Raw genomic sequence first — 26,914 nt, 5'->3', positions numbered from 1 at the left:
TCAAATATTTACAAATCAAATTTAATAAGTAAACAGAACATAATACAGTGCATAACAGAGAGATTATTTTTTTTTGGGAGGAGGGGTGTGGGGTTCTCAATAAGACATTTACAGCACTTGTGATAATTTTATGTTATAATAGGTTATTAATAAAATAATTATTTTGACAACAATCAAAATGCATGACTGATAATATTTCTAGATACAGTGTTCAACGGATTATACGGTAAATTAAATGCATTCTATGTTACTATTCAATGACACCATTTCAACTTTAAAACATAGAGACGAAAAACATAAAATCACAGAATAATTCCCATCAAGCATGTTCATTCAAAGTATAATGATCAACCCTGGACAACGACATCAGAACTCAACAGTTGATTGAAAGTAAACCGTTTTCTTGTTTAAAACTTTCCCGACTCCGATAAAAATAACTGCTTGGGAGAATGCCTATTTGGCTACGATTTGAGAAAAAAATAATTAAAACAAAACCGCGTATAATGAGCTCAGAACAAAGTATCAGAGCCCCAATCTCGATAATTCTTTGTAGTTCCATCATCAAAAACAAAAGTCATCTCCAACTACAAATCTTCATTCACATTTAAGAAAACCAAATCCTCAAATAATAAATAAAAGAGAATGAAATAACAAAACATCCCCCCCCCCCCAACTATCAATTAAGGTCTTCTTGAACCATTCACTTCAAAATCAGCTGTGTATAAAATACTGTCAAATATATATATATTTTTTTTGATAAGACCTGTAATCTGATTTTCACACACGTATCATGTGTATGGATGAGGCAGGGGCAAAAGGTCATTATATGTCAGGCGAGAAGGAAGAACAAAGCTACAAAAATATTTCAACAATAATATTAGTAATGTTAAGATTTCAACAGCAGAATCCACCAAATTAGTCGACTCACGTTCACTTTCATTTTAAATTTGATAATAATTCATGATGTAATTTAGTTATGATTTTAGAAAATTTATGTTTCAAAATTTCTCAAACACAACCATCACTCAAGAGAATCAACTCACTACCATATCTTTTTACATTTTCTAAAAACTGCTTGTGCTGTAGGCTACCTTTGGTGCCGATTTATGGACTATAAAAGTATACTTTAAATAACTTTACTTTTTTGTCTCTTCGTTACCTACGGTCACTTAGCAATAATTGCTTTTCTTCTTTTCTGACTTCATGACTTCAAAAATATTCAGAACATGAATCATAAAATATTTTCTTACAGATCTGAACTGTCAGTGAGAAATCAAGATTTATATAGGTTATATATTTATATCATCTTTAACTGCAACTACATTTTTCAAATGAAAAAAAAGATCTTTCTATGAAAAAGAATAATAACTTGAGTATCACAGGGGGAAAAAGGTCAACAAAAGATTAAAAAATATGAGTGAGGGGAGGGGGGAACAAACGGCAAACGGAGATAGTAATACTAGTCATTAAAAAAACAAAAATGACACATTCACATGATCATCTGTGATGTACATGTAAATTGATTCTACACAAATGGGCAGAGATGCTCATGAAAATAATATGATAGATTTGGTAAAATAGTCCCAATTATTATTATAACACGCGATAATAATAATAAAAATAAAATAAATCCCATTCAACTTTGTTTGATTTGAGAGAATTTACAACACTTGCGACACTTTTTAGTTTAAGAGATAGATAAAATAGCTTCCAAAGTACTTCAACTGTTCAGTACTGGCCCTTGAGCGTGAAGAATGGCATTCCATGACATTCAACCTCTGTAGGGAGACGGAACTCAGATAAGGTATGGTATAGTGACTTTTGCCAATGCCTCAAAGTTCTTTAAAAAAGAGCAGCTCAAAACAAACATTAACATTGTAGCAAGTCTGAAACCAGCGAGCCCCACCCAGACAGTACTCAAGGTGTTTGTTTTTAAGGTCTTACAGCATATGCGACACTTTTAGGTCATTTCTGCGCCAGTACAAAGTAAGAAAATGGGTAAGTAATTTTTTTTTTTTAGATTAACAATTTTTAAAAAGCACACAAGAAAAAGTAAGAGATGGGGAAATGGTTCAAATAGGGATTAGATGTAGATTCCATGAGCACACTATCAGTGTACTTCTTTTGAGATCACCTAAAAGTCTCATCCAGACACAAGCACAGCAACTAAAAGGAATACATGTAAATGCGTACATTACACATTTTTAAAAAAACAAACAAATATAACAATACATAACAGAGATGATTTACAAGGAAAAAAAAATATAATCTCCCAAAAACTATAAAACTATACATTTGATTGTTTGCCACTCAGCCAAGGACCTGACAAGGGAAAGTACAAAACCAAGTAATCTCATTCTGAGACAAAGACAGAAAGCAAGTTGGAAAACAGATATTGACTCCCTTTGTCATTACCGCATACTCTCTATAGAAGACACTGTAAGTTGTAAGTGACCTTCTTGCCCACAATGGGAGGTCAAGAACCCCAACCGCCTACTCAAGATCTTCTCAAAGATGACAAACTCCTGGATACTTATAAAGAAAAAGGGACTATACATTTGACTGCTTCCCTCACAGCCAAGGACCCCTGAGAGCGACAGGTGAAAACAAAGAACAAAGACAGACAGCGATATAATGGAAAGGAGAAACAGATTTCCGTCCTCCATGGAAGGCCAGAAGGTGCAATAAAATTATATTATAGTCATCATTATTATTATTACTACCATAATTTTTAAAATCAAAAACCTGTAATCTATATATAGGGGAGATGTTTTTGTTGTTGTATAGTCTTTATGGTGTTTGTGACACTTTTAGGTAATTTCAGCGGCAGTACAGAGGAAGCTTGTTTTTAGGGGTTTTACAGCAGTTGTGACACTGTTAGGACATTTCAGTGCCAGTATAAAAGATTATGATAGAGAAAAGTTGTATGAAGTTGAAAGCACTGAAGAAAAAGGTAGACAGAGGGGGCTGGTTTAAATAGGGAACAGAAGAACAGGGAACCGATGCGCCTATTTTGACAATACCTAAAAGTCCAATCCAAGCACAAAAGATCCTGCTATGAAGGAAACACTGAAATGTTTACAGAGTACAATATACAAAACTAATAATGATAATGATAATAGAACATAATAGGGAGAGAGATGATTTACAAGAAAAAAAATATCATCTCTCAAAAAAAGGTACTCTAAATTTGTTTCCCTCCCAGCTAAGGATCCCCGTCATTATCCAGGGGAAAAAACTAAAATAAAGACAGATAGCCACATGGAAAAGCAAAACAGATGAGGGGTATAGAAGACACTCACAGCAAGTGACCTCCTTCCCACCTTGGCAGGTCAGATGATCCCACAAAACGAAGTGCAAGACAATAGGGGAAAAGTTCCAGATCTGAAGTTTAAAGCCATCAATGTGTCTATTTTGACATCACCTAAAAGTTTATAAAGAATAATATATTGAAAACTAAATAGTATAATTGTACACATTACAAAGAAAAAAATCATCTCTCAAATAAAGAGGAACAAATTGAACAATACAACTTCTTCCCTCACAGATGAGGACCCCTGCCAGGGCCAGATATTAGAGGGGTGGAAGACACAACAAAACGGACCTCCCCACCCATCATGGGATTTAAAAAGACCCAATCCAAACATAGGGGAGATGATTTACCAAGGGTAAAATATCCTCTCTCGCAAAAAGATGAATCGGATTCTCATTCCAGGCTTAGGCAAAAACAAAAGGCCCCATTCCAAAATAAAAACAGAAGCACAAGGGAGAGGACAAATGAATTAATTTAGAGGGATAGATGAGACTTTGTAGAATCCACCTAGGGTAATCAAATGTTTTTCTTGTTTTTATTTTTAATGGTTTTACGGCGCTTGCAACACATTAAGGTCATATCAGCGCCAGTAAAAAGGAAGAAAATGGGATAGTAAAAAGTTCTAGAATTATAATTAAAGCATCCAAGAATAAGGCAGACAAAGGGGAATTGGTTCAAATAGGGAACAGATGTAGATTCCAAGAGCACACCATCTGTGCACTTAGTTTGAGATCACTAAAAGTCTCATCCAGACACAAGCACAAGTCCCAAACTAAGAGGAATACACTCAAATGTTTACAAATCATATATAATACATAAACAAAACATAATACAGTGCATAACAGAGAGATGATTTACAAGGAAAAAAATATAATCTCCCAAAACTAAATTTGACTGTTTCCCTCCCAGCCAGGGCCAGGACAAAACCAAGTCATCTCATTCCAAGACAAAGACAGAAAACATTTTGGAAAACAGACATAGGGGGATAGAAGACACAGTATGTACCTCCCTGCCCACTATGGGAGTAGGGTAATCTAAGCTATAGGGGATCCCATCCACCACCCACATAACTTGGAACAAATGCCAAAATCTTATTTTTAAAAAACAATGCAATAATGATAATAATAATAATTATAATAATAATAATAATAATAACAATGATATAAACAACAATAAGCAAATAATATCAGTATCAGTTTTAAAATTATTTTTTTTCACATACTTTAAAATTATTTAAGTTTATCCCTCCTACAGGCTTTAAAAATTATACTCGATAGAAAAAAGCAAACTTTGAGAAACAAAGAAGGAACATGTACACTTGACTCTAGATAAGTCGATGTCCAGGGGGCTAAGGAAAAGAAAAAAATTGACCTATCCAAATATCGATAATTGATTTAAGTGGACGTCACCAAAATAACTTTTTATTCTTGGCATTTATAAATAGCTATATAGGGATGAGGGGGTAAAATAATACAAGGTAAATGACTTTGTATTGTACTGTATGCAATACAAGGTAAATGGTAGATGTCCTGTTGTAGGTACATGCTGCATGCAGATGATGAACGATAGTACTATACTATACACACAGTGACACAGTATTAGTATTATGAACATACATATTGAATTTCATAAAGTGCCTATCCAAGCACTTGACTTGAATCTCTAAACCTCAGGTTTGATTCTTTTTTTCGTTTGAAGTTTTAGAGCCTTGAAATGAAACGTGGGAGAATAGAGTAAATTTTAAATTACTGGATACTCCTTAAGCACATTGAGTGCGGACATCAGAGAAAGCATCTTCATCACATCAGTCTTATAGGTGTTCTTATTTTTTATTCAATGAAAATGCATGTTTATTTATGATTTTACTGTATGAGTGATAATAAAAATAACATTGACTTAGTTGACATCAACTTATGTGGTGTATATTTTTTTACCAGCATTATATAGGCAGAAGGGGGAGGGACCTAGAAAAAAGACCGACTTGGGTGAAAATAGACTTGAGTGACATCAACCTATTGGGAGTCAACTGTAATAGCATTGAAATTAAAGATGAAAGATGAAAAAAAAGGGCATTGAACAAAAATTAATAAAACAGCTAAAAACAAGGGTGATTTCTTGAAGCCATGGTATTCCATTTTGTTCAATAACCTTTTTAAATCCACAGCTTTTATCAGCTTAGTATTAAATTAATATTGACGAAATATGAAATGCCTTTTTTCGATTCAAGAAAAAAACCCAAAAAACCCAACGTCCAATCAATTTCATTTCCTAACTTTTGGTGGCACAAAAGGTTCGTTGTTTTCCTCTGTGCTTGGTGACCTTCGGTTGCCAGACTTGACAGTCAAGGGTTGCTGACTGCTGGTTGAACCTTTAGCCATATGGTTAGATTTGTCATAGCCGGGTTTACGTGGTGTGCTGACATCCAAAGCTTGCTGGATTATGTCTGAATGAGAACGCATATGAATATTCAGCTTAGCTTTGTTGATAGTTTCAAAACCGCAGCTACAGCAACGAAAGGTCACCCAACAAGTAGGCCGTTGGCCATCTCCTTTCCCATAATTGGTGAGCTCTCCTTCCATTATCCGACTTTCAGAGTTGATAAATCTAACTAGAAGTTCTGGGTCATCTGGCTGTGAATCCCCAACATCTACACGCGAGTCGTGATCAATAGCAGCATTGATAACATCGTTTGTGAATTCATAGCTGTAGCTCTGATCACTGGCATGACGCCACATGTGAGATTTAAGAGAAGGCAAGTGGTGACAGACATAGCCACAAAGATTACATTTGTACTGTTCCAAAGGCTGTTGGACATAACGTTGGTCATTAGCGTGACGCTTCATGTGTGACTTCAAACTCCTACTGTGAAGTGCTTTGAAATCACACAAATCACAAACCATCAATGAAGGATTGCAGTGTACGGATAAATGATCCTGTAGTTCCTTCAGGCTGATACTGGAGAAGGAACATCCATCCACAACACATGAGTGCTGGGTTGATTGAGGAGCTGGAGTAGATGATTGGGAAGAAACTTTTGAGTCAGTACCAGAGTCTTTATGCTTAGGTGATTTGCCATCACTATTTGATGGCTTGCTAGCCTTAATGCTATCAGTAGAGGCTGGAGACTGGGCTGATCTGCCCTTACACATCATTAGATGGGGTGTCAGTTCATCTTTGCTGTTCATGACATGGTCACAACCTGGACAACGAAGTCTTGACGAGCAGCCTGAATGGACATGCATGTGCTCTCTGTAGTCGTTGGGATTAGTTGTCTCAAATACACAGTAGGCACAAAGAAATGGCTCATGATCTTTATGGGCCCTCATGTGGGCTCTAAGAGTACTTTTATGATTAAAGCTCTGTGGACAAAATTTACAAGCATATGTGCGGACTTTGCAGTGCTGCAGCATGTGTTCTTGTAGCAATTCTGGAGATGCTGATGCAAAGTCACAAAGTGAACATTCTGAGGGTTTCTTTTGTCGGTGAGTCTTCATGTGAATCTTCATATTACATATTCTGTGACTGGTGTAATGACAAAGGCTGCATCTGAACTTTTCTTCATTTCCTTCACTTATCTTTTCAATGTTGTGAAATTCAGACAGTGAGGACACAGCATCAGTATTGGCATGATGTTTCTTATTTCTCTTGCTCGATCTTCCTTTTGGCATATCTGTGATAGAAGAAGGCAAATCCTTGTCGCTGACACTTTCTGACCGGGATCGTTCTCTCAATTGCTCAATCACTGCCAATAAAGAGGAACAGATACCAGACTTGGGAGGGGCTGAGACACCACCACTTTCTCCGGCAGATGCTGTGTCATCTGATGAAGCTGTCCCATCACTCTCATCATTGCTCATTTCATCTATGATCTCTTCCTCCTTTATCTCCACTGTCTCTCCTTTCACTATATATGTCTTTAATCTTTTTTGTGGTGTTGCCCCTGCAATTTCTCCAATACAGCTATCACTTTCATCATTTGTTAGGGCATTGCGTTTCAATTTGGACGTGTTGTTAACTTCATTCGTTGATTCTGTTTTCATTTTTCTAAGATTGTACTTCATTTTTATCTTTTCTGCTTCTTGCTCTATAGTTGATGTCCCCATGTCTTGCTGGTAGGTAGAATCTGATAACTGCTCCCTGAAGCTTTTAAACAACTTGGATTCATTTCCACTTCCCTCTAAATCAGACACTCGTGGACTTCCATGCTGACTCTTCATCCCAGTGAGGTCATAACTTGATGGGACTGAATCAACAATCTCCACAACAACACTAGGCTCTGTACATCCAATATTCAATGGCAGGTTGTTGTACATTTGTTCTTCACTTTCACTCTTTGATCTATCCGTTGAAAGGGCTTCTGCAGTCTCTGATGACACTTCTTGTTCATAGCCAACTTCAACTTCTACTACAGCTTCATTCTTATCCTCAATAATCAATGCCTGCGGAGAAGAAGGTTCACTGACAGGCATGTTGATTGTAGAGCTAAATTGACTCTCAGAAGATTCACTATCATCAGCTGCAGGAAATGGTGCTGTTTTCTTATAATCTGCAAGCCCAACAGGGTTAAAATTCTTCTCAATTGGAAGAACAATGGCTTCTTTAATTTGTGGTAAGGCCTGAGTTGATGTGGTGGATGGCTTAAATGGCAAAAGTTGAATAATTCTTCCAGAGCTTGTCGTCAGACTTTGATGTTGGTGCACCAAGGATGGTTGTTGTGAAGAAACAGGTACAGGCAATATTGGTTTCTCTATCTTTGGCAGTGAAGTGGTTTCATGACCAGCAGTGTTTGAATTCAATGAAGATGACGAAGATGACTGAGTTTGTTTTTTAGCTTGATCAAAGACTGGATATTCAATATTTTGGTTTCCTGAATGTTTCCAAATGTGTGCTTTTATGGTCCGCTGAAAGTCGCAGTGATATCCACAGATCAGACATCTATACCGCCCTGAAGGCTGATCAAATATAAAGGGAACTGCACTATCAGGTTTCTTTTCCATTGACGATGTCCCGACAGAAGATGTCAAAGTAGTCCCAAGACGAGTCATAGTATTAAATGATCCTAAGGTGGTTACAACTGACCTAGATGTACTAAGATTATGCAAAGGTTTGACAGTGGTATCAATGTCGTTGGAGACAGGTATTTGTTGTTTTTGTTGGGTCTTGTGGAGCAGCATGTGCTTGATGAACACAGAATTATCACTGGAGGTAAATTTGCACCTTGTACATTGATAAACAATGTTCTCAGGAAGAGATTTCATCCCAGATACAACATTCATTTTTAACACTCCCATAGCACTGCTATTGGAAGCTGTTGGAGTAGTAGTAGAAGAAGTAGACTTTTCATTTTCACTTTTCATCGAGGAAGCTGCCTGATCTCTTATCTGTACACCAGACTCTTTAGATGATGAATCAATATGAACCCACATATGTTTTTTCATCACTTGTGTGTCAGCACACATAAAGCCACACTCTGAGCACACAATATTGGGCGATTGAACATTTTGGTCAGGTTTAGCTGCAGAACTGGTATTGGGCTTAACGTTATCAGTGGCAGTGACATTAGACTTTGCTGAAATATTCGAATTTTTACTACTTTCAGTATTGACCTTTGCTCTGTCTATACCATGAGCCTCTTTCATGTGTATTAACAAACTTTTCTCTTCATTGAAAAAACTAGAGCAATTCGGGCAATAAAAGACAATGCTTTCATTATGTGTTGCTAAATGAGCAAGCATAGCTCTCCTCTCTACAACTGTGTGTTCACAAAGTTTACATCTGTACAGCTTGTCTGTATTGTGAATTTTTTTAAGGTGGGCTTCAAAGGCCTCTGTATCAGGAAGTTGGATGTTGCAGACACCGCAGTGGACCAGACGATGACTCAAGTGTAGTTTCACATGGTTGGTCAGGTGACCCTTAAAAAAACAAAAAAACAAAGACAAAAGAAATATGAAGCATATAAAAGAACTAGTTTAAGTCTTTAATTCTACATTCTATAATTAATAATTAATAATAATAATTGAGCTTTTATATAGCCAATATCCACTAAACATGTAGGACGTGACATGACGCCTGTTAGGTAATATTACAATTTTTTACGGACAGAGACAACACTGTAAATGGCCAGGTACTCATTTTACACCTGAGAATGTTGAGAGAATGTGACTAAAGAGTCTTTTCCAAGGACTCAACTATGTGCAGAGCAAGGCTCGAACCCAGGACCTTCCGATCCGAAAGCGAGTGTCATACCACAAGACCACATAGCTGCAAGAATGAAATATAATGAAAATTATGGTTATGAATAACTTAATGATAATGAAAATAATGATTGGCTTTATCATGATGACAACGGCAGACTTCAATTATGACAGACTTGCCTACTTGAGAATTTAAAAATTCGTAGTTTTTAGATAAAAATTGTCGTCGTCATAGTTAACTTTACAGATCAACAATTTGCCCTCACAATGATTAGATCTCACTGCACAATCCTTATAATTATGCACTCTGTTATCAACTTTCAATTTAAATAGTTTTAACAACTCAGAAATGTTCAAGGAGTTCTGAAATTGGAGTCAAAATTTTATAATTCTACAAATTTTTCGTAGTCTAGGCAGGTCTGTTATGATGATTGAAATAGAAATTTAACTAACATCCTAATAATCAGCCTGACGAAATCATTATCAACTGCCAAAAAGATAATTTGGAGACATTCTCTGGCATTGTTTGGGTTAAAAAAAAAAAGAGCAGAAAGTTTGATGATTCTATGATAAAAATCATGGTTAAAATAAAAATGCTGTATCCTGAATTTAAGTAGATTCTTTAAAAAAAAAAGAAAAAAAATAGAAATCCTCAATTAAACCATGCTTTAACCTAAGATTGTAAAAAATCCAAGACTTCATCAAAATATAAGTATGCGACAGGAAGTGAAGAAGAGAGTACAATACGCAGATTCATAACAATGTTGCTTGATCACAAGACACACATACATCCTTCAAAGTTTAAAGCACATTATGTTTTGATGCCTTGAAATTTAACACTGATTACAAACACCTATATATTTATATCTAAGAACTCTACACACTCTGTCTACTCTCTCCCACTAAAAACATAATATATAGAAGGAACAAAGTCAACTTCACCAACCTCATTGGTTTTGATTTTGGACTGCGTGATTAGGTCTCACTAAAATATATAATCAGACATAATTTTGTTTGTTGGTAGATTTCACTGCAGGCAGATGTTGTAAATATATTACCAAAATACATAACATCAATATGGACCTTTCCTCTTTCATTACATTCATGCAAACTAGCTTTCCTCTCTATCCCCCCCCCCCCCCCCCCTCTCACACACAATTACGCAATTTAGAGAGGGAGGGGGAGGGAGATAGGAGAGAGAGAGAGAGAGAGAGAGAGAGAGAGAGAGAGAGAGAGAGAGAGAGAGAGAGAGAGAGAGAGAGAGAGAGAGAGAGAGAGAGAGAGAGAGAGAGGAAGGGTGGTGTGGGAAAAGATACAGAATGCTAACCATTTGACCAATCAATATACAGGATTTATGCCCCCCCCCCCCCCCCCCCCCCCAACCAAAATGAAACGATTTTATCCAATCTTTTTTTTTTTTTTCTAAACCAGAATTGTTTGATAAGAATATCCTGATAAAGAGCAGCACAATGGTAAGAGTAGAAGCAAATGATTGTAAAATATAAAAATGATACGTCTGTTAAAATATGAGAGATTTAGAAAAAATAATATTTTAAATACCTTTTTCCTGAAGCTAGCATTGCAATGATTGCAAGAATACGGCCGCTGATTTGAATGGACAACCATGTGTTCTAGGAGTGCATGACGCCTCTTCCCAGCATAGTCACAGTGTGGGCATTTGTATGGTCTCTCCTCATTGTGTACCAGGTCTACATGCTGTTTGTAGTAGTGCTTGTTGTGACTAGAATAACCACACTCAGAGCACTGATAAAGGACACTACCACTAGCCAAAGAAGATAAAGCTGCTGCAATATTGTCAGACCTCTGGCTGATAGGAGCATTGTCTTCATTTGTAATCGAGACATTCTGAGTTACATCTTCCATAGCCTCCATTTCACTGTTGGGATCTGGATTTTCTTTATTTTCATCAGAGGAGGATGGTTCCTCACCTGCTTGCATGACAATCACAGGTGAGTTAGTTTTAAGTTTCTTAAGTTTTAGTTTAAGTTCATTGGGGGATGACAAGTACATGGTGGTGATGACAGATTCTGATTGGGGCTTTTCCTTCAACTGCTTTGATTCTGGAGAAGATATAATAATTTTTCCGAGAGATTCATCCACAGATATTTTTTGAGATCCTTGACTGTTATCTTTCATCATTTTCTTAGCAATATGAATCAGCTGTTCAGCAACTTGAGATGTTACAATGGATGGAGAACTAGTAGTGGAGGATGAAGCTGTTGATGTTAAACTTTTAGGTATATGACTAGATTGGCTGAGATTCTTTGGTAAGGAAGTTATGCATTTTGAATCACTTACAGAATTAGAACACAAACTAACTTCTAACTTAATTGACTGATCGAAACCAACATTGTTGGTGCTTGTATGAACATTATCTGAAACAAGGTTTATGTTATCATTAATATTCACAGTATTCGAGGCACTTTTATTCAAAGATTTGACTAGTGGTTTTAAAATTGATGTTGCAGAAGATGAAATGGATGTGGTTGGAGACGATGAGGTGTGCTCGACTTGAAGATTTTGTTGAGTGCTCGTAGTAGTATCAGGGACTATGGATAAACTGGAAGTACCATAAGATACACTGGTGGCAGAATTCAGATCTATGATGTAAGTTGTGGTTTCCTTAGGGTTGCTACTGTTTTCATCGCCTTCGTTGACGATCATGACCGATGAGTTCTCTGCATTAGATTCAGCAAGGACTTTCTGTACATGTGAGAGAACATCTGAGTCTAAGCCATCAATATCTAACCCTTCAGGGTTTTGAATGATGAAAACGTTTTCTTCCTCCTCTTGTTTTTCCATTTGTGAATGATGTGACAATCTTGTTTCAGGCTTAATGACAACAAACCCAAAATGTCCATCGTCATCTTGATTGGATGAATCAATCTGTGATTCAATGTTTTCAATGCTGGCAATGGGCACACTTGTATCATCATATTGTTTATCTATTTTGCGTTTCTCTAGGCTGATGGCAGAAGCAACCCGGCTCTCTTCTGTGGATTCAACATGGCTTTGTAATTTGACTGGCCATTCCTCCAATGTTGATTCAATTTTAGGTTTAGACATTAGAATGCCAGGTTGAAGTCATCAAATTTTCATCCACTGATGACATGACCTGATGAAATAAAAACAAAACCTGATGAAATAAAAACAAAACACAAAAATAAATATTTAAAAATTGAATAATAAATGGTTATGTTGTATTTAATCAATGTCCAGACTGTCCCCTTTTAAATAGAATTTGATAGTCAACATTTTCAATTAGCAACAAAGTTCACGCTCCTCCTTTCATAACCTTTAACTTTGAAGGCTATTAAGAGGGATCATAAATGCGGCCTAGTGCATGTAGCTTGCCACCTATGTCAAAGTAGGGCTATTGCAGGTCATAACTGAAAATATAAAATAATCAGATAAGGAGTTTGTCGATGACAAAGAAACATGTGTGTGATTAGGGCAGATGTCAAGATTCAGAACCCAAACCATACAGCGTTTTCAATTCAAACAAAAATGGCATCAGCATATCAAGATTCAGAACCCCAAAAATTATATACATTTTTGCAAAGAAAAATTACGTAAATATAAAACACTGATAAAATCTTATCATGAACCCATTCACTTTAGCCACTCAGATCCATTTCTCTATACTTAAGACATAAAAACCAAAACAATTGAGCTTTTAAGAGAGAATTCCAGACTGATGGTACTGAAAAGTAAAATGGATGTTCTGAGAATTTTGATTTAGACATATAACTTTTTTTCCAAAGTAGTATATTGCGAGGGGTGAAGATCCCTAGATGACCTGTATTCTGATATTGACTTCAGGTTTTGTGGTGCTAAGCCATGAATATATTTGAAAATTATACAGGCCATCTTGAACTCAATCCTCTTGGCAGGCAAACAATATAGTAGGCGCACTACCAGTCCCGCACATTTTTCATCCATGATATTTCTAATTCTGCGAATACTAAAATATTTTATATAATAATTGACACTTAGGCATAATATTGAAACATGATCTTTCATCGTAAGGTGTTCATCGATGAAAAGTCCTAGATTTCTCACAATTAGTAATAGTGATATATATTTCTTTTACTTTGAATGTTTGTTTCTATATGTTAACACTAACACTTATTGGTGGGAGTCATGGTGAATTGTTAAATATGTTGGAAAGAACTTAAATCTTGTATTTTCTCTGTTCACCAAACTGTATTATCTTGCTTGGTTTGTTTTTAAAAATAATTTTTGTTAGCCAGCCTGGGGACCACATTGATATAGTTTTAGCTCGACAGAAAAATTTGTTTAGATAAATAATAACCATAACAGGGAATTTTTTCAAGCCCTGTTTCCCCCATTGACTTCCAGTCGCACTGTACCTCGTGAGACCCAGATTTTTAGTCAAGCTGAAAAAAAAACTGTGAGTGGATAAAGAAAAAAAAATTGATTTGCTTATCTATCAAGTATATCATGTACATGACTTACTGACTTGACTTAGATGCCTTTCGCGTCTCGACCGAAAGATCGGGTCGCCTTGGCTGTTTCCAGTATTTCCTGTGTGAGGTGTCTCCAATATTGCCGGTCCTCTGCTAGGGTTCTCAGATTTTCAAGGTCCCCTGCCGTTATGAGACTAATGCTTTGTCCAAGTGTTGTGAGGTTTTTGTTTAGGATCACGGGGAGTGTTGTGATCGGTCTTCCTCTGAAAAGGTTCCCGTGTTTTTGGAAGTATCCCGACATGGCTTGGTTTGCTGGTATGTTTTTGTCCCTGCGTAGTATGTGACCGAAAAGTTGCCATCGTTGTTGTAAAATGTCAAGGGAGATTGGTCTTTCTTTTGTGATCTTATAGAGTGATTCATTTGAGATCTTTTTGGGGTATTTGATGTCCAGTACCCTTCTTAGCTGTGTGCGATGGAAGGCATCCAGATGTTCTTCTTCGGATTTTGTCAACGCCCAAGTGCCGCAGTTATACAGAAGTACCGGTTTTACAAGAGCATGGTACAGTTTCAGTTTGGTTTTTCTCTTTATTTTGTCACCTCTAATCCATACATTGGTGAGTTTACTGAGTGCGGCGTTTGATAGCTGTTTTCTTCTTTGTACATCCTCGGTGTCTCCAATTAGTGAGCCGACTTTCTTTGTTCTTTTCCATTCCTCTTTGTTCCTCGATATTGTTGTAAATTCGGTTTTATTGGCATTGACTTGGAGGTTATATTTCATGAGGGTATTTTGTATGATGTCTATATTTGCTGGTGTTGATCCAATAAAATCGACATCATCTGCATAGGCGATTTCTCTAGGGATTGCATTCTCAATATGAGTCGTTGGTTTTGGAATGACTTTTCGAACTTCTTTCAGAGCGTGTTCTAAGTATATTGTGAACAGAATCGGGCTCAGACTATCTCCTTGGGGGTCCCGATGTTACTTTCGAACTGCGTCTGTTTTGTGGCCCCGTATATCCTTGGTTGTATCTTTGTGTTGCTGAGGAGAAATCGGATTATTCGGAGCTCGTCTTCGTCTACTATTCTGTTAATATCTCCAAAAGTTTTCCTCTGTCGATCGTATCAAAGGCGCGGACATATCGATTCCGGTTATTGTTATGGATATGTTTTCTTTGAGTGCCTTTGCTGCCAACCATTTATGTGTCCATACAACGTCCGATGTGCTTCGGTCTTGGCGAAACCCGCTTTGGCTATGTGATAGATAATTTTCTATTTTCGGTCTAATTCTGTTGAGGACAATAGTTGACAGTGTTTTTCTTATGGTATTCAGTAATGTTATTGGGCGCAGGTTGTTTACGGGTCCTTTCGTTTTTCCTGGTTTTTGTATTGTAATTAGGACACCGCTGTTTATGTCCCAGTCTTTGTGTGTTGAGAATGTTTTGTTCATTATGTTTGCAATGCTCAGATCCAGGGAGAGGTACCGCATTTCAGCAGTTCAGCGGGAATTTCATCTTCGCCTGGGGATCTGTTATTGTTTAGGCACTTTATGCTATTTCTAACTTCAGTTGTTGTGATGCGGTTGTTTAGGTCTCTAGGGTTTCCTGAGAAGGGCGATATTTGTGAGACTTGTTTGTGAAATTTCTGCTGGAAGTGGTCATGTACATAAAGTCAGTTTATCTCAGGACAGAATTTTCAACCAATAATTCCTCGAGACTTTTTTTCTTCATAATTTGACCCAGAAAAAGAAAACTTTTTTTTCTTTTCATTTTTCAAAGGGAAATAGAACGTTTATTTTAAGAAGCATGATACCAATGCTTATTTACCAATAAAATCATGACTTAAGGAACTGATCAGATGAGCAAAGAGTTGGAGGGCATGAATACCACTTAACAACTCAAGACCTGTGTTGTTGTCAAAAACATATCATTATTCAACCCCTTTATATGTTAAAATGCAATAAATTAGAGGTCTCAACTGAAAACTTTGTAAACCTTGAATATATCAAAATCTTAAAAAATACACATGAAGTTATGCAAAAACTATTATCATTATCATTATTATTTACCATCGTCATCATCACCACTATTATTATTTATTATCATCATTATTAATCATACATATTATAATCTTTTTCTTAACTTTATTTTTGTTTTGATTTACATAAAATATGGCTGCCATGGCTAGAATGTAGATTTTGCACATGAAGACCTAATACTACTAGTTCATTTATGTCAATGGTGGCAGAATTTCAAAATGCTTTATAAACAATGGTGAATATCGTATACTTGTAGGATATTCCATTTTTCTACTGGCAACCAGTGCAACTCCTTTAACAGGGGTTGTGCAGAGTCGAGTTTAGTTTTATTGATGACAAATAGTGTTGCATTGTTTTCAACAGTCTGAGAATTCATTTAATGTTGTATTTACGTATGGTGACTATCAAACTATGACAGAGTTCTAAACAATAATCAGGTCTAGAGAATTTTTTTTAGTCTTCTCTTTATACGTCTCAGATCATGACGTGAAATCATATGTATCCATGCAAAAGAATTATTGCATGTTATTTTTTTTCTAAATTGTAAAATTTAAGAAATCTTCTTAAAAGAATGAAATACTAAAAATTATCAAAATTTCAAAGTAAAATTAATATAATCATCATAATCAAATGAATTATTTATAACAGTTTTGCAAATGCACATTGTGTCCTACTGTAAGAATCAAGAATCTAGGCAGTTCAGTGAGCAGCAGTGGGAGCAAAATTGTAACCCACTTCACCCACAAGAAAGTCGTGACTGGAAATTGCTGTGCGTGTTTAGGGGGTTCAGTGAAAGATGCATAACTTTGTTATGAAGAGGAACATTGCAGACAGCTTGGTATTATTTTTTTTTCACCTTTCAATGTCCTTTTAAATGGTGCCAAATAATGAAAAGCCCATCTAATAATTCAAGAGTTATATAAAGCTAAAATCTGGCAATTTTCAAATGCATTTATTGTTTTATTGTCAGCGCGAGTTATCAAAATGAAAACGTTGTATTAGAATAAAATCTAAACTTTACTTATGCCAATTTCAGGGCTCTTTATCCATGCGCAGAAACTTTAAATGACCCGTCAGTCCAAATTGTGTATAGTATTAAGCAGAAAGTTGTGAAGCAGAAATTTTAAAAGCCAGACCTTTCTTTCCATTTAAAATAGAACAAACTGCCTTGTGTGAATCCTTTTCAAGTTATTTGATCTTCTTGATTTTGCCATTTCATGAAATTAAACTGCCAGGTAAAAAACAAACAAACAGAAACAACTCATATATGCAACATGTTTGTAATATATGATGTGCCATTTAAATTTTGGCTCAAACACATCATTACTTATGTATTAAATCATAGAGGGGAATTATTTGCAATTGTTTCAGTGAGGTATTAGGGATAAAAGAAATAGCAATTAATTATGTAGCATTTGCATCATATTATGTAATAATGTGTTATTTTCAATTTTTTTTCTTCCTCTTTATTAATGTAAACGCATTGTCCTCAATTGGATGAACATTTTGGTATACAACCTGTTAATAAGAACTCCATAATGACTGTTTTAATAAGTTTTAGCAATTTTTTTTATTAACAGCAAGTGATTTTGATCACAAATTTGTGATGATCATTATTGGGTAAAATCAGTCTGAAATTTCAGATTTAAACTGTCATAAGTACATTTCTAATGAAGAAAATTCAAACTGTTTCGAAATCAGCAGTCCTAGCTCTTTCACGTGATATTGGTTTCAAGTGCAAGAATTGCATTAAGATTTTTGTTCAACTGCCTAAACAATCTGATAAAACAGCAATTGAAGCTGTCCAGTCATCTGGCGTCACGCTGAAAGATTTGTCTTCAATGAGTACAGCTCCCATAGCAGCGTAACAGACAGAACAAAGATTAACTGTTAATCCAAATGACAGCCCTCTCACCAGAACAACAAGACAAGCACTTGAATAACTCCAGTCCAGTGTCCACCGATAGTCTCTCTATAAGAAAACCAAATTTTCAGTTCAGAATATGGACATTTGAATTCTTTACAATTTTTGAAAATTTTGTCTCAAAACCTGTCAAAATCAAATTTGCTCACAGGTCCATTTTAGAAAGGCTATAACTATAACTTTTTTATTAGATGTCTAATGAAGCTAAAAAATTATCTCAAATTTGGTAAACCTGTACAACTTTTACTTTCAGCATAGATTACAATTGTTTTGAAAGAAAATTTTTTTCCCCAACTTTTGGAGTTATCTGCCCTTGACATGGCTCCGCATGCTGTTTGGAAATATCTTTTTTCATGGCTTTAATGGTTTATTTTTGGTCATTTGATGATGTGTATCTCATATAACTATCATGTGGTCCAACAATACATAGCAAAAATATGTGTCTGGTTCTATAATTTATAAAACAATAACTCTTAGCGTAATGTGACGCTCACCAAAATCGCATTTTTTTTCAATTTCGAGGTTCAATACGGTCAAAGATTTGCAAGTGATGGCAAACATTATGTTTCATCAGGTTATAGTATCTCTAGTTAGGGTTGTGGGGGTGGGGGGGGGGGGGACTCCCCCCCACCCCATAACATAAAAAAAAAATCTTTAGGCATGCTGTGAATCGTGAAGCTATGGGTCCTTCCAAAAAAAAAAAAAAAAATATAACAGGAGTTTGTGACTTAAAAAAAAAAAAACAAAGAAATTTTCAAAGAAAAGAAAGGTTATTAGAGTAGAAATATTATATTTAGTGACAGTGACAGTGAGTCAGTAAAGGATCTTCAGACTTAAGGGGAAAGTATCTTACATATTAATATTAATAACACTTACACGTCCGAATTTTATTTTCAAAATTTAAAATAAAAGTAAAAGTGGAGAGTAGGGTGAGTACTGCCATTGGTATAAAATACAATCAATACCTCTTACTACACTACACCATAACAACTCTGCCAATGCCAATAGGGCAAATAGTTTGCTGGTTGAGAACAGGATAAGATGGTGGCATTGGCAGCAATATCAGGGACAAGACATGTTCATCAGCAGATGTTGACCGGTGGGATTTGGGGGGGGGGGGAGAGAGGGAGGGAGGGAGGGGGAGAGAGAGAGAGAGAGAGAGAGAGAGAGAGAGAGAGAGAGAGAGAGAGAGAGAGAGAGAGAGAGAGAGAGAGAGAGAGAGAGCTGGAGAGAGAAGGGGGGGGGGGGGTGGAAAGGGATGACTGAGATGGACAGCACACTTATTTTGGTTGGAAGGCAGTAATAAAATTCAATAGAAAGTGAAATTATTTAAAACATGGGGAGACCTTCCATAAGCTACTACATCCCAAGTCTTCTTCTGATTTGTATTTTCACCGCTGATCTTTTGTCATGTGTTTATTTATTCATATAGAAGCATTTTAACGTCTATAGCACAAACCTTTATAGATTAGTCAAAGTTCAAACTCTTACTTTACTTTACTTTAGTAGTACAGCTGGGGTCAGGCTAGTCGCCTATCAGCCGATTGTTATCTTCAGTGCTTGTTACGTCTTCCTCATTGTTTTCACACTTGTCTATGATTTGGTTTTTGTATGCTGAGCGTTGTGGGGATTTGAACCATTCTGATGAGAGTTCGTATTTATATTGGCTCCATACTTTATCCAGTCTGCTTTTAAAGGCATTCAGAGAGGGTGCTTAGACTATGTCGTCTGGTAAAGAGTTCCAGGCATTTACAATTCTTATGCTGAAGAAGTTTTCTCTCACTGAGGTTTTCACTGACGGTTTCTTCAGCTTCAAGCTATGTCCTCGTGTGGTCGTTGAAACAGCTCATGGCAGTAGATCACCTGGTACCTTGTAGATACCAGACATGTATTTGAAGCATTCAATCATGTCACCCCTTGCTCTCCGATAGTACAGTGATGGTAGCTTCAGTGACTTCAATCGTTGGACATAGTCTAGATTCTTGAGGTCAGGAATGAGTTTGGACATTCTCCTCTGAACTGACTCTAGCTGTTCTTCATCACCCTTGTGTCGCAGGTGCCACACTACATTTCCATACTCCAGGTGGGGTCGAATAATTGCTTTGTATAGGGTGCTCATTGAATAGCTATCTAGCATTGTGAATCCCCTTCTAAGAAGCCCTAGGAGCTTGTTAGCCTTCTCCACCTGAATAAGTATGTGTTCCTTAAATTTCACCTCACCATCAACATGCACGCCTAGGTCCTTTTCAAGTTTTATATTTTCAAGCGATATTCGGTTGCCTTTGCAGTCCATCTTATAGTCGGAGTGCACATCATTTTTCCCGATGTGCATTACTTTGCACTTTTCAGCATTGAACCTCAACTGCCACATGTCAGACCATAGCTGTAGTCTGTCAAGGTCCTCCTGTAAAGTTTGCGCTCCTTCCGGCACCCTGGCGAATAATTTGGTATCATCTGCAAATAGGTATGCGGCTGAGTGCACATAATCCGGGAGGTCATTGACAAAGCAGACAAAGAGGAGGGGGCCAAGCACACTACCCTGGGGGATACCTGATTGAACGTCTCTCCAGGTTGACCCTTCTCCATTTACGACAACTCTCTGCTTCCGACCAGTAAGGAAGTCCCTCACCCATGCCAGTTTTACTTTGATACCATATCCTTTTAGTTTACATAGTAGCCGCTCGTGTGGGACTGTATCGAACGCTTTCGCAAAGTCTATGTAGATTGTGTCAACACTCCCACCACTCTCTAGTACTTGGGTCCATATGTCAAGCACTGCAATTAAGTTTGTTGTACAACTTTTACCGTTCATAAAGCCGTGTTGGCAGTTGCTAAAAAGATTGTTCTCCGTGAAGTGATTGATAATATGGTCCCTGATGATAGATTCTAAAACTTTGCAGAGTACGCTTGTGAGGCTTACAGGGCGGTAATTTCCGGGTGATGTCCTCTTCCCCTTCTTGAAAATGGGGGCGACGTTTGCCAATTTCCACTCGGTTAGTACAACTCCTTCTTGGATTGATCTGTTCATAATTGTGGTAAGTGGCTCAGCAAGTTCAGTGGCACAGTTTTTCAAAACAGCTGGTGGGATGCTATCTGGGCCGCAGGCTTTGCTGGGGTTCAGCTTCGATAATTTCTTCACAATATCCTCCGGGGTAATCTCAATTATGTTGAGGTTGTTATGAGCATCAACATGGTCGTCGACTTCTGGTATGTTCTGATTGTCTTCAATGGTGAAAACTGAACAGAAAAATTTGTTCAGTGTATCAGCTTTGTCTCTGTCAGTCCTAGAAATAGACCCATCATCATTTGGAAGGTCGGCAATTACGCTTTTTGTTTTTAGTTTACAATTTGCATATTGGAAAAAGGCTTTCGGGTTCGTCTTGCTTTGCTGTGCAATATTCCTTTCCATGTCTCGGACAGCTCTCCTGCATTTTCATTTTGCCTGATTTCGTGCCTTTGTGTATGCCTTATAGTCATTTCCATCTCTGGTTTTCATGTACTTTTTAAAAGCCGAGCGTTTTACTTTCACCTTTTCCATCACCCTATCATCCATCCAAGTTGGTTTGGTTCTTCCATTTCTGGGCCTTGTTTTTGGGATGTGAGTGGTCATTGCTGATGCAATTTTGTTTTTTATAGCCTCCCAGGTTTGTTCTGTTTTTAAATTGCTTAGCGTTTACTCGCAGTTTATCTCAGACAAGTCAATTTTGGTTTCCTCCCAGTTTGCTTTGTTAAGGATAAATCTGGGGGTGTGGGGCTTCTCACTTTCTCTGTAAGATCTCATTTTGAAGCTTATTACTGAGTGATGGCTTTTACCCAGGGGTGCATGTTGTTCGACATTGTCAATCATGTGTTCCTCGTTGGTCAGGACCAGGTCCAGGATGTTAGCGGTTTGAGCTCCTCTGTGATGAGTCGGCTCCCTTACATTTTAAAAAACGGGCATTTAGAATGATATTTTAAAGAGAAATTATTGCGTTTTACCAAAATTAGCAGGCGTTTAGGTGATAGCCACTATATTATTTTCATGAAAATGATCATTATCATCATTATTATTATTATTATTATTATTATTGTTATTATTATTATTATCATTATTGTTATTATTTTTATTATTATGAATATTATTATTACTATTATTATGATTATGATTATTATTATTATTATTATTATTATTATTATTATTATTTATTATTATTATTATTATATTATTATTATTATTATTATTATATAGTTTAGATCTATACAAACGTCAAAGGAATGCATATAACAACATATCTTTTCCTAAGAATTGTCAATTGCCATTACTAAAACCAGTTCGTTTTGATCATTTGATCAACAAAGCCCCTACAATTCGGTGATCACGCATTTTTTTTATTGCTGTCAAAAAAGGATATTGCTGTACAGGTGAGCGGATATCTCAACAATGCTTCATTACAAAACGACTTTGATTATATATTTCTACTCTGTGAATATTGATGATTATTGCAGTATTTCTCATTTATTTTTATAAACTCAGATAACTATTAAATTTTTGATTATATCGTTTGAAGTAATTAAAATTTCTGACCCATTTTTATGGTTATTTCCTATAAAATCTAATCCCAAATGATCTACTAAATTTATATCAAATAAAAGTATGTAAATCACTAGTTATGACTAAAATATCTTATTGCAACATCTAATAGCATCTTTACTACGCTACTTTGAACTTGAGAAAAAAAATCATCAAAATAGGAAAAATTGCTCAGACTCCCTTTCGGCACAAGCCGTGACTCGCCATCTGTTATGAACTAGCGTTCGGCAAAATTTATTTGTCTAACTAAAGTGAAAGCAGTAAACGGCTGTGTGTACCATCACATGCGTTATTCTCGTTCCATTTAATTCCTGGGAGATTAAAATCACCACAAATAAGAATATGTGAAAAACATGAGTCGAGGTTGCACACAGTCTTCAAGTCCTTTATTAAAATATCATTGTTGTTACTAACACTGTTTGGTGACCTGTACACACACCCTATTAGAAGTCTGTCTGTTCCTTGCAGGCTAACCTCGCACCATAGTGTCTCTTCACCTTTGGTTTTTGGAGTCACTGCACTTGGAGTTGCTTTTAGACTATACTTAGTATTATAAATACACCTCTCAATTTATTATCTGTCTTGCTTGCTGATTCTATATTACTTATCAAATCATAGTCCTTTAAGTGTAATTCACATTCGTTGACAGGTGTGCAATTTTTTGGTATCACCTCAGAAACTAGGATGATGTCCGGTTAGTGCTCTGATACTAGCACCTCAAGTTCCTTTCTTTTGTTGAAAATGCTGTCAGCATTGGTATATATACATGTTAGAGATAAAGAATTTTGACTTTGTACACTATATACACAAACTTGGGAGGCCTTCCGAAAGCTCATACTCTTTGTTTTTTATATTGTTCTAGTAGGGGGTTTGGAAGGGGGAAAACTTTAAAAAAAAAAAAAAAGCCTCCCCCCTCCCAAACCCCCTAACTATTATAGTTCCCCCCCTCCCAAAATTAAAAAAAAAGTTCCCCCCCCCCCCCCCCCGATACTGCTCTTGCACAAAATACAATGGCGGCCGAGGATGATCAAAACAATAGTCGTATTACTAATAGTATTAGTATTAGGAGTAGAGTTTAAATCTATAAAGGTTTGTACTATAGTTATAGAGAGCTGAGCCGGTGTTACCAATACTTAGCTTCTATAACCAGGACAAATCATTCGTTTGGACAGAAAAATAAATAAAAACTTACCGCTTACCGTCAAAAGCAGTTTAGATTTGAAGCTACATTTGTTTTCTATCAAAAAACATTCGGTACTAGACAATCCTTGATGAATTTCAAAAGTTGTGTTTGAAATTATATCCTAAATATTTTCATGATTCATTCCTCGCGAAATCGTGTTTTTTTTTCGTCTGTCCAATGGTTGGTGCCCCCTAGTGCCAAGTGCCTGCCGCCTGCCGCGCAAACAAAGGTTTTTTAAAAAGTTTATTGAGAAAAAGATACGGAAAAAAGTGTCCCTAGATAGGTATGCAATTTGCTGCATTAGTGCAGTAAAAATTGGTGCGCAAAATTAGTTCGTAGCGGATGCAAGACTGTGTGTGTGTGTGTGTGTGTGTGCGTGTGTATGGTGTGTGTGTCTCTTCTTTTTTTTTTTTTTTTGGGAGTGCCTAGTACACGGTAACGGGGCATCTAGCCTCAGGATCTACGTACACGTAAACTGGTTTACCGTTGCAACACAAGCAATAGATGGTCCTCGCTGTCGTGACCGCGCGCGCTCGTGTGTGTGTGTGTGTATGTGTGTGTGTGTGTTATTTAAAAAAAAATAAAAACAATTTTAACCATTAATGGCGAGATTCCATCTTACACTCCCCAAACTCCAGATCTTAGTCTTAATGTTATCATTAAAAGACAAGTTTTGCGATTTATAGTTTAATTTAAGCCCGAGTCGAAATATACTCTTACTACTGCTCTCTTGGTGGAAACGATCTATTCTACATAAGCCATCTGGAGAAAAAAATCAGTGTCACTGTAAAAGGTTAAAATTTCACGAAGTACGCACCGTGAACACCGCTGTAACAATCCTTTGATCTACGTCATCATGCAACCCATTGTTTCTTTTATCTTTTCCCATTCCCCCTTACTATCCCCCCCCCCCCCCCCCATTCTCCCCTCTCTCTCTCTCTCTCCTCTCTTGTCATAGTGTTATCCCTTCCCCTTCCCATCTCATTGTAAAATGAAAACGTTCTGCTGTTTGCAGATACATGTATGATTGTTTTGTTTTTTCTCTCTCACTCGGCTAGGATTAAAAACCAAGACATCAGGTAATTGGTGTCTAATGCCAAAGTATAGATTCTCTCTTTGGCCAATTTAGTCACGCATGTGGCAGCCCAGCTATTCATTATGTTCTGCCTATAACACACAATAAGTGGGATTTTGGGGGTGGGTACGAAAGAAATCAAGGTCATAAGTAACCGTGCACAAGAGCTGTATAGGGAATTGGTTTCTGGGGTCTTGCAAATACCAAATATTTTATGGAAAGCTCTTTCGAACTCCAAGACGTCTGGTTTGTTTTGCTATCTTGGAACAAACGAAACAGAGATGTCTTGATGTGTGACCTAGTTGTCTGATTTTGTGACCTGGATGTAAGGTTTTGTGACCTTGATGTCTCCTTTTCTGTGTGCAAGCCATGCGGGTAAGTACAGCGATAGCTTGCCAGTTGAGGAAAAAAAAAAGGAAGAAGCAGCGTATCCGCATTTGAAAAACAAAACAAAAAAACCTGAAAAAACAAAACAACTTAACCTTTTAAAGGCGAATATCAATCTTACTTGGACCAAAAATAAAATCTTACCGTTTTCATCAAAAGACAAAAAACAAATTACAATTTAAGAATTTGAGCTTTTATAGAGGGCAATATCCACCCAACGTGCTCAAAGCGCTTTTTATCAATATTCTTACTGCTCTTATGGTGGAAACGTTTTTTTTTTTTTTTCTGCGTTAAAAAATAATATAAATGAAGACTATTATTTGAAAACAAAAAAAATCAGTGTCACTGGCAAAGGGTTAATTGCAGTACTCCTGCATCCTGTGAGACTCCTACGGCACTTGCTAATCATAAAAAAGGAAATAGCAATCAACAATACTAAGGTGAAAAAAAAAGAAGAAAAAAAAAAGGTGGGGGGGAGCAAATCCAGTAGCAATGCAACCTTTTAGCGGCGAAATTCGATCTTTGACCTAACACCAAATCTTCTATCATCAAAAGACAAGTAACGGCAAAACGATTATAGACAATTGAAGTCCGAGTTGCGATAGTCTGACTGCTCTCTTGGTGGAAACGCTGTATTCCCCGTTAACAATAATAAAGATAAAAGCAAACTATTATCTAAAAGCAAAAAATTAGCTTCGCCGTTAAGGGGTTAAGAACCCCTGCACCTGCTGCCAGCATCCTTGAGATGCTCTACGTCACACAAGGTCACCAAGCGACACATCTCCCTTTCGTCTTCATGCAACACCCCCCCCCCCCCCCCTCTCCACTCTCCCGGTGGTGGTGGCGGCGGATAAAAAAGGCCTTTTTTTCTTTTTTTCCATCAACTTGACTGCTGGTGGACCCTAGGCCTCTCTACAAGTCCAAGAAATAATACTCACTTTTTCTCTGCTCCAACGAAAATATCTACCCCTACCGGTCTAATTATTTGTAGCAGACGACAAATTTCTCAAAACGGTCACGTGACACTGTAAAAACAACACAGGAAGTCCATGAAAGCTTATTTACGGCATTTCCTTTGAACCGTGTAAACAACAAGATTTCGTTTTCATTCGACTCAACGGGTCAGATTGGCCGGTATTTTTTTAACGAACTAAAGTTCTGAAAAATCAAAATGTTTCTTAGAAAGTTGAAAGATGCTAGTTTTTGAAACAGAGGTAGGTTTTTAAAAAAAATCTTTATATTTTACGTGAATGCATGCTCAAGGCGAGTTGGACGTGCAGCGGAGGTTGGTCGGCCAAAGGCGAGGCTCTCTAGATTTTAAAATGCTTCTTTCTACTTCAAATTGAATAAATAAACACATGACAAAAGATCAACAGTGAAAATACAAATCGGAAGAAGACTTGGGATGTAGTAGCTTATGGAAGGTCTCCCCCAAAATGGGTACACATTAGATTAGAGGTTAAATTTCACGGCATTGTGACACTGCTACAAGGGGATGAATTAAGGTGAGAGTGAGAGTGACGAAATGAAAATGAGGGATGGCATCTGCTCTGTATGGACTTGATGTTTGAGATGAAAAAAAAAAGATCAGTGGCCATACTTCACATCGGAAAAAGCCACTATTATACTAATATCAATCAACTATTAATTTTTACCTGAAGCAACACGATAAAACGTTGTAAAACATTCAATGAATATAACGTGGTGGTAGGATTAAATGGAAAAAGCGCTCATTGATAAACGTTCAAGATGGCGGTTAATCATTGTCACGTGATTTACTTC

The 26,914-nt window shown here is 36.8% G+C and overlaps 1 protein-coding gene across 1 annotated transcript; it reads right to left on the bottom strand.

Annotated features, from left to right (window-relative positions):
* Positions 1 to 4,526: 4,526 nt before the first annotated feature.
* On the bottom strand, positions 4,527 to 26,914 carry LOC144977132 (uncharacterized). The gene is made up of 3 exons (XM_078921973.1): positions 26,788 to 26,914; positions 11,068 to 12,643; positions 4,527 to 9,225 (listed from the first exon to the last, which is right to left on the bottom strand). The coding sequence occupies exons 2-3, from the start codon at positions 12,592 to 12,594 to the stop codon at positions 5,575 to 5,577; spliced, it is 5,178 nt and encodes a 1,725-aa protein (XP_078778099.1). The 5' UTR covers positions 12,595 to 12,643; positions 26,788 to 26,914; the 3' UTR covers positions 4,527 to 5,574.

Source organism: Berghia stephanieae, chromosome 7, assembly GCF_034508935.2.
Source record: "Berghia stephanieae isolate SIO BIC M18660-M18661 chromosome 7, UCSD_Bste_1.3, whole genome shotgun sequence".
NCBI lineage: Eukaryota > Metazoa > Mollusca > Gastropoda > Nudibranchia > Aeolidiidae > Berghia > Berghia stephanieae.
This window is presented reverse-complemented; position numbering and strand designations above follow the sequence as displayed.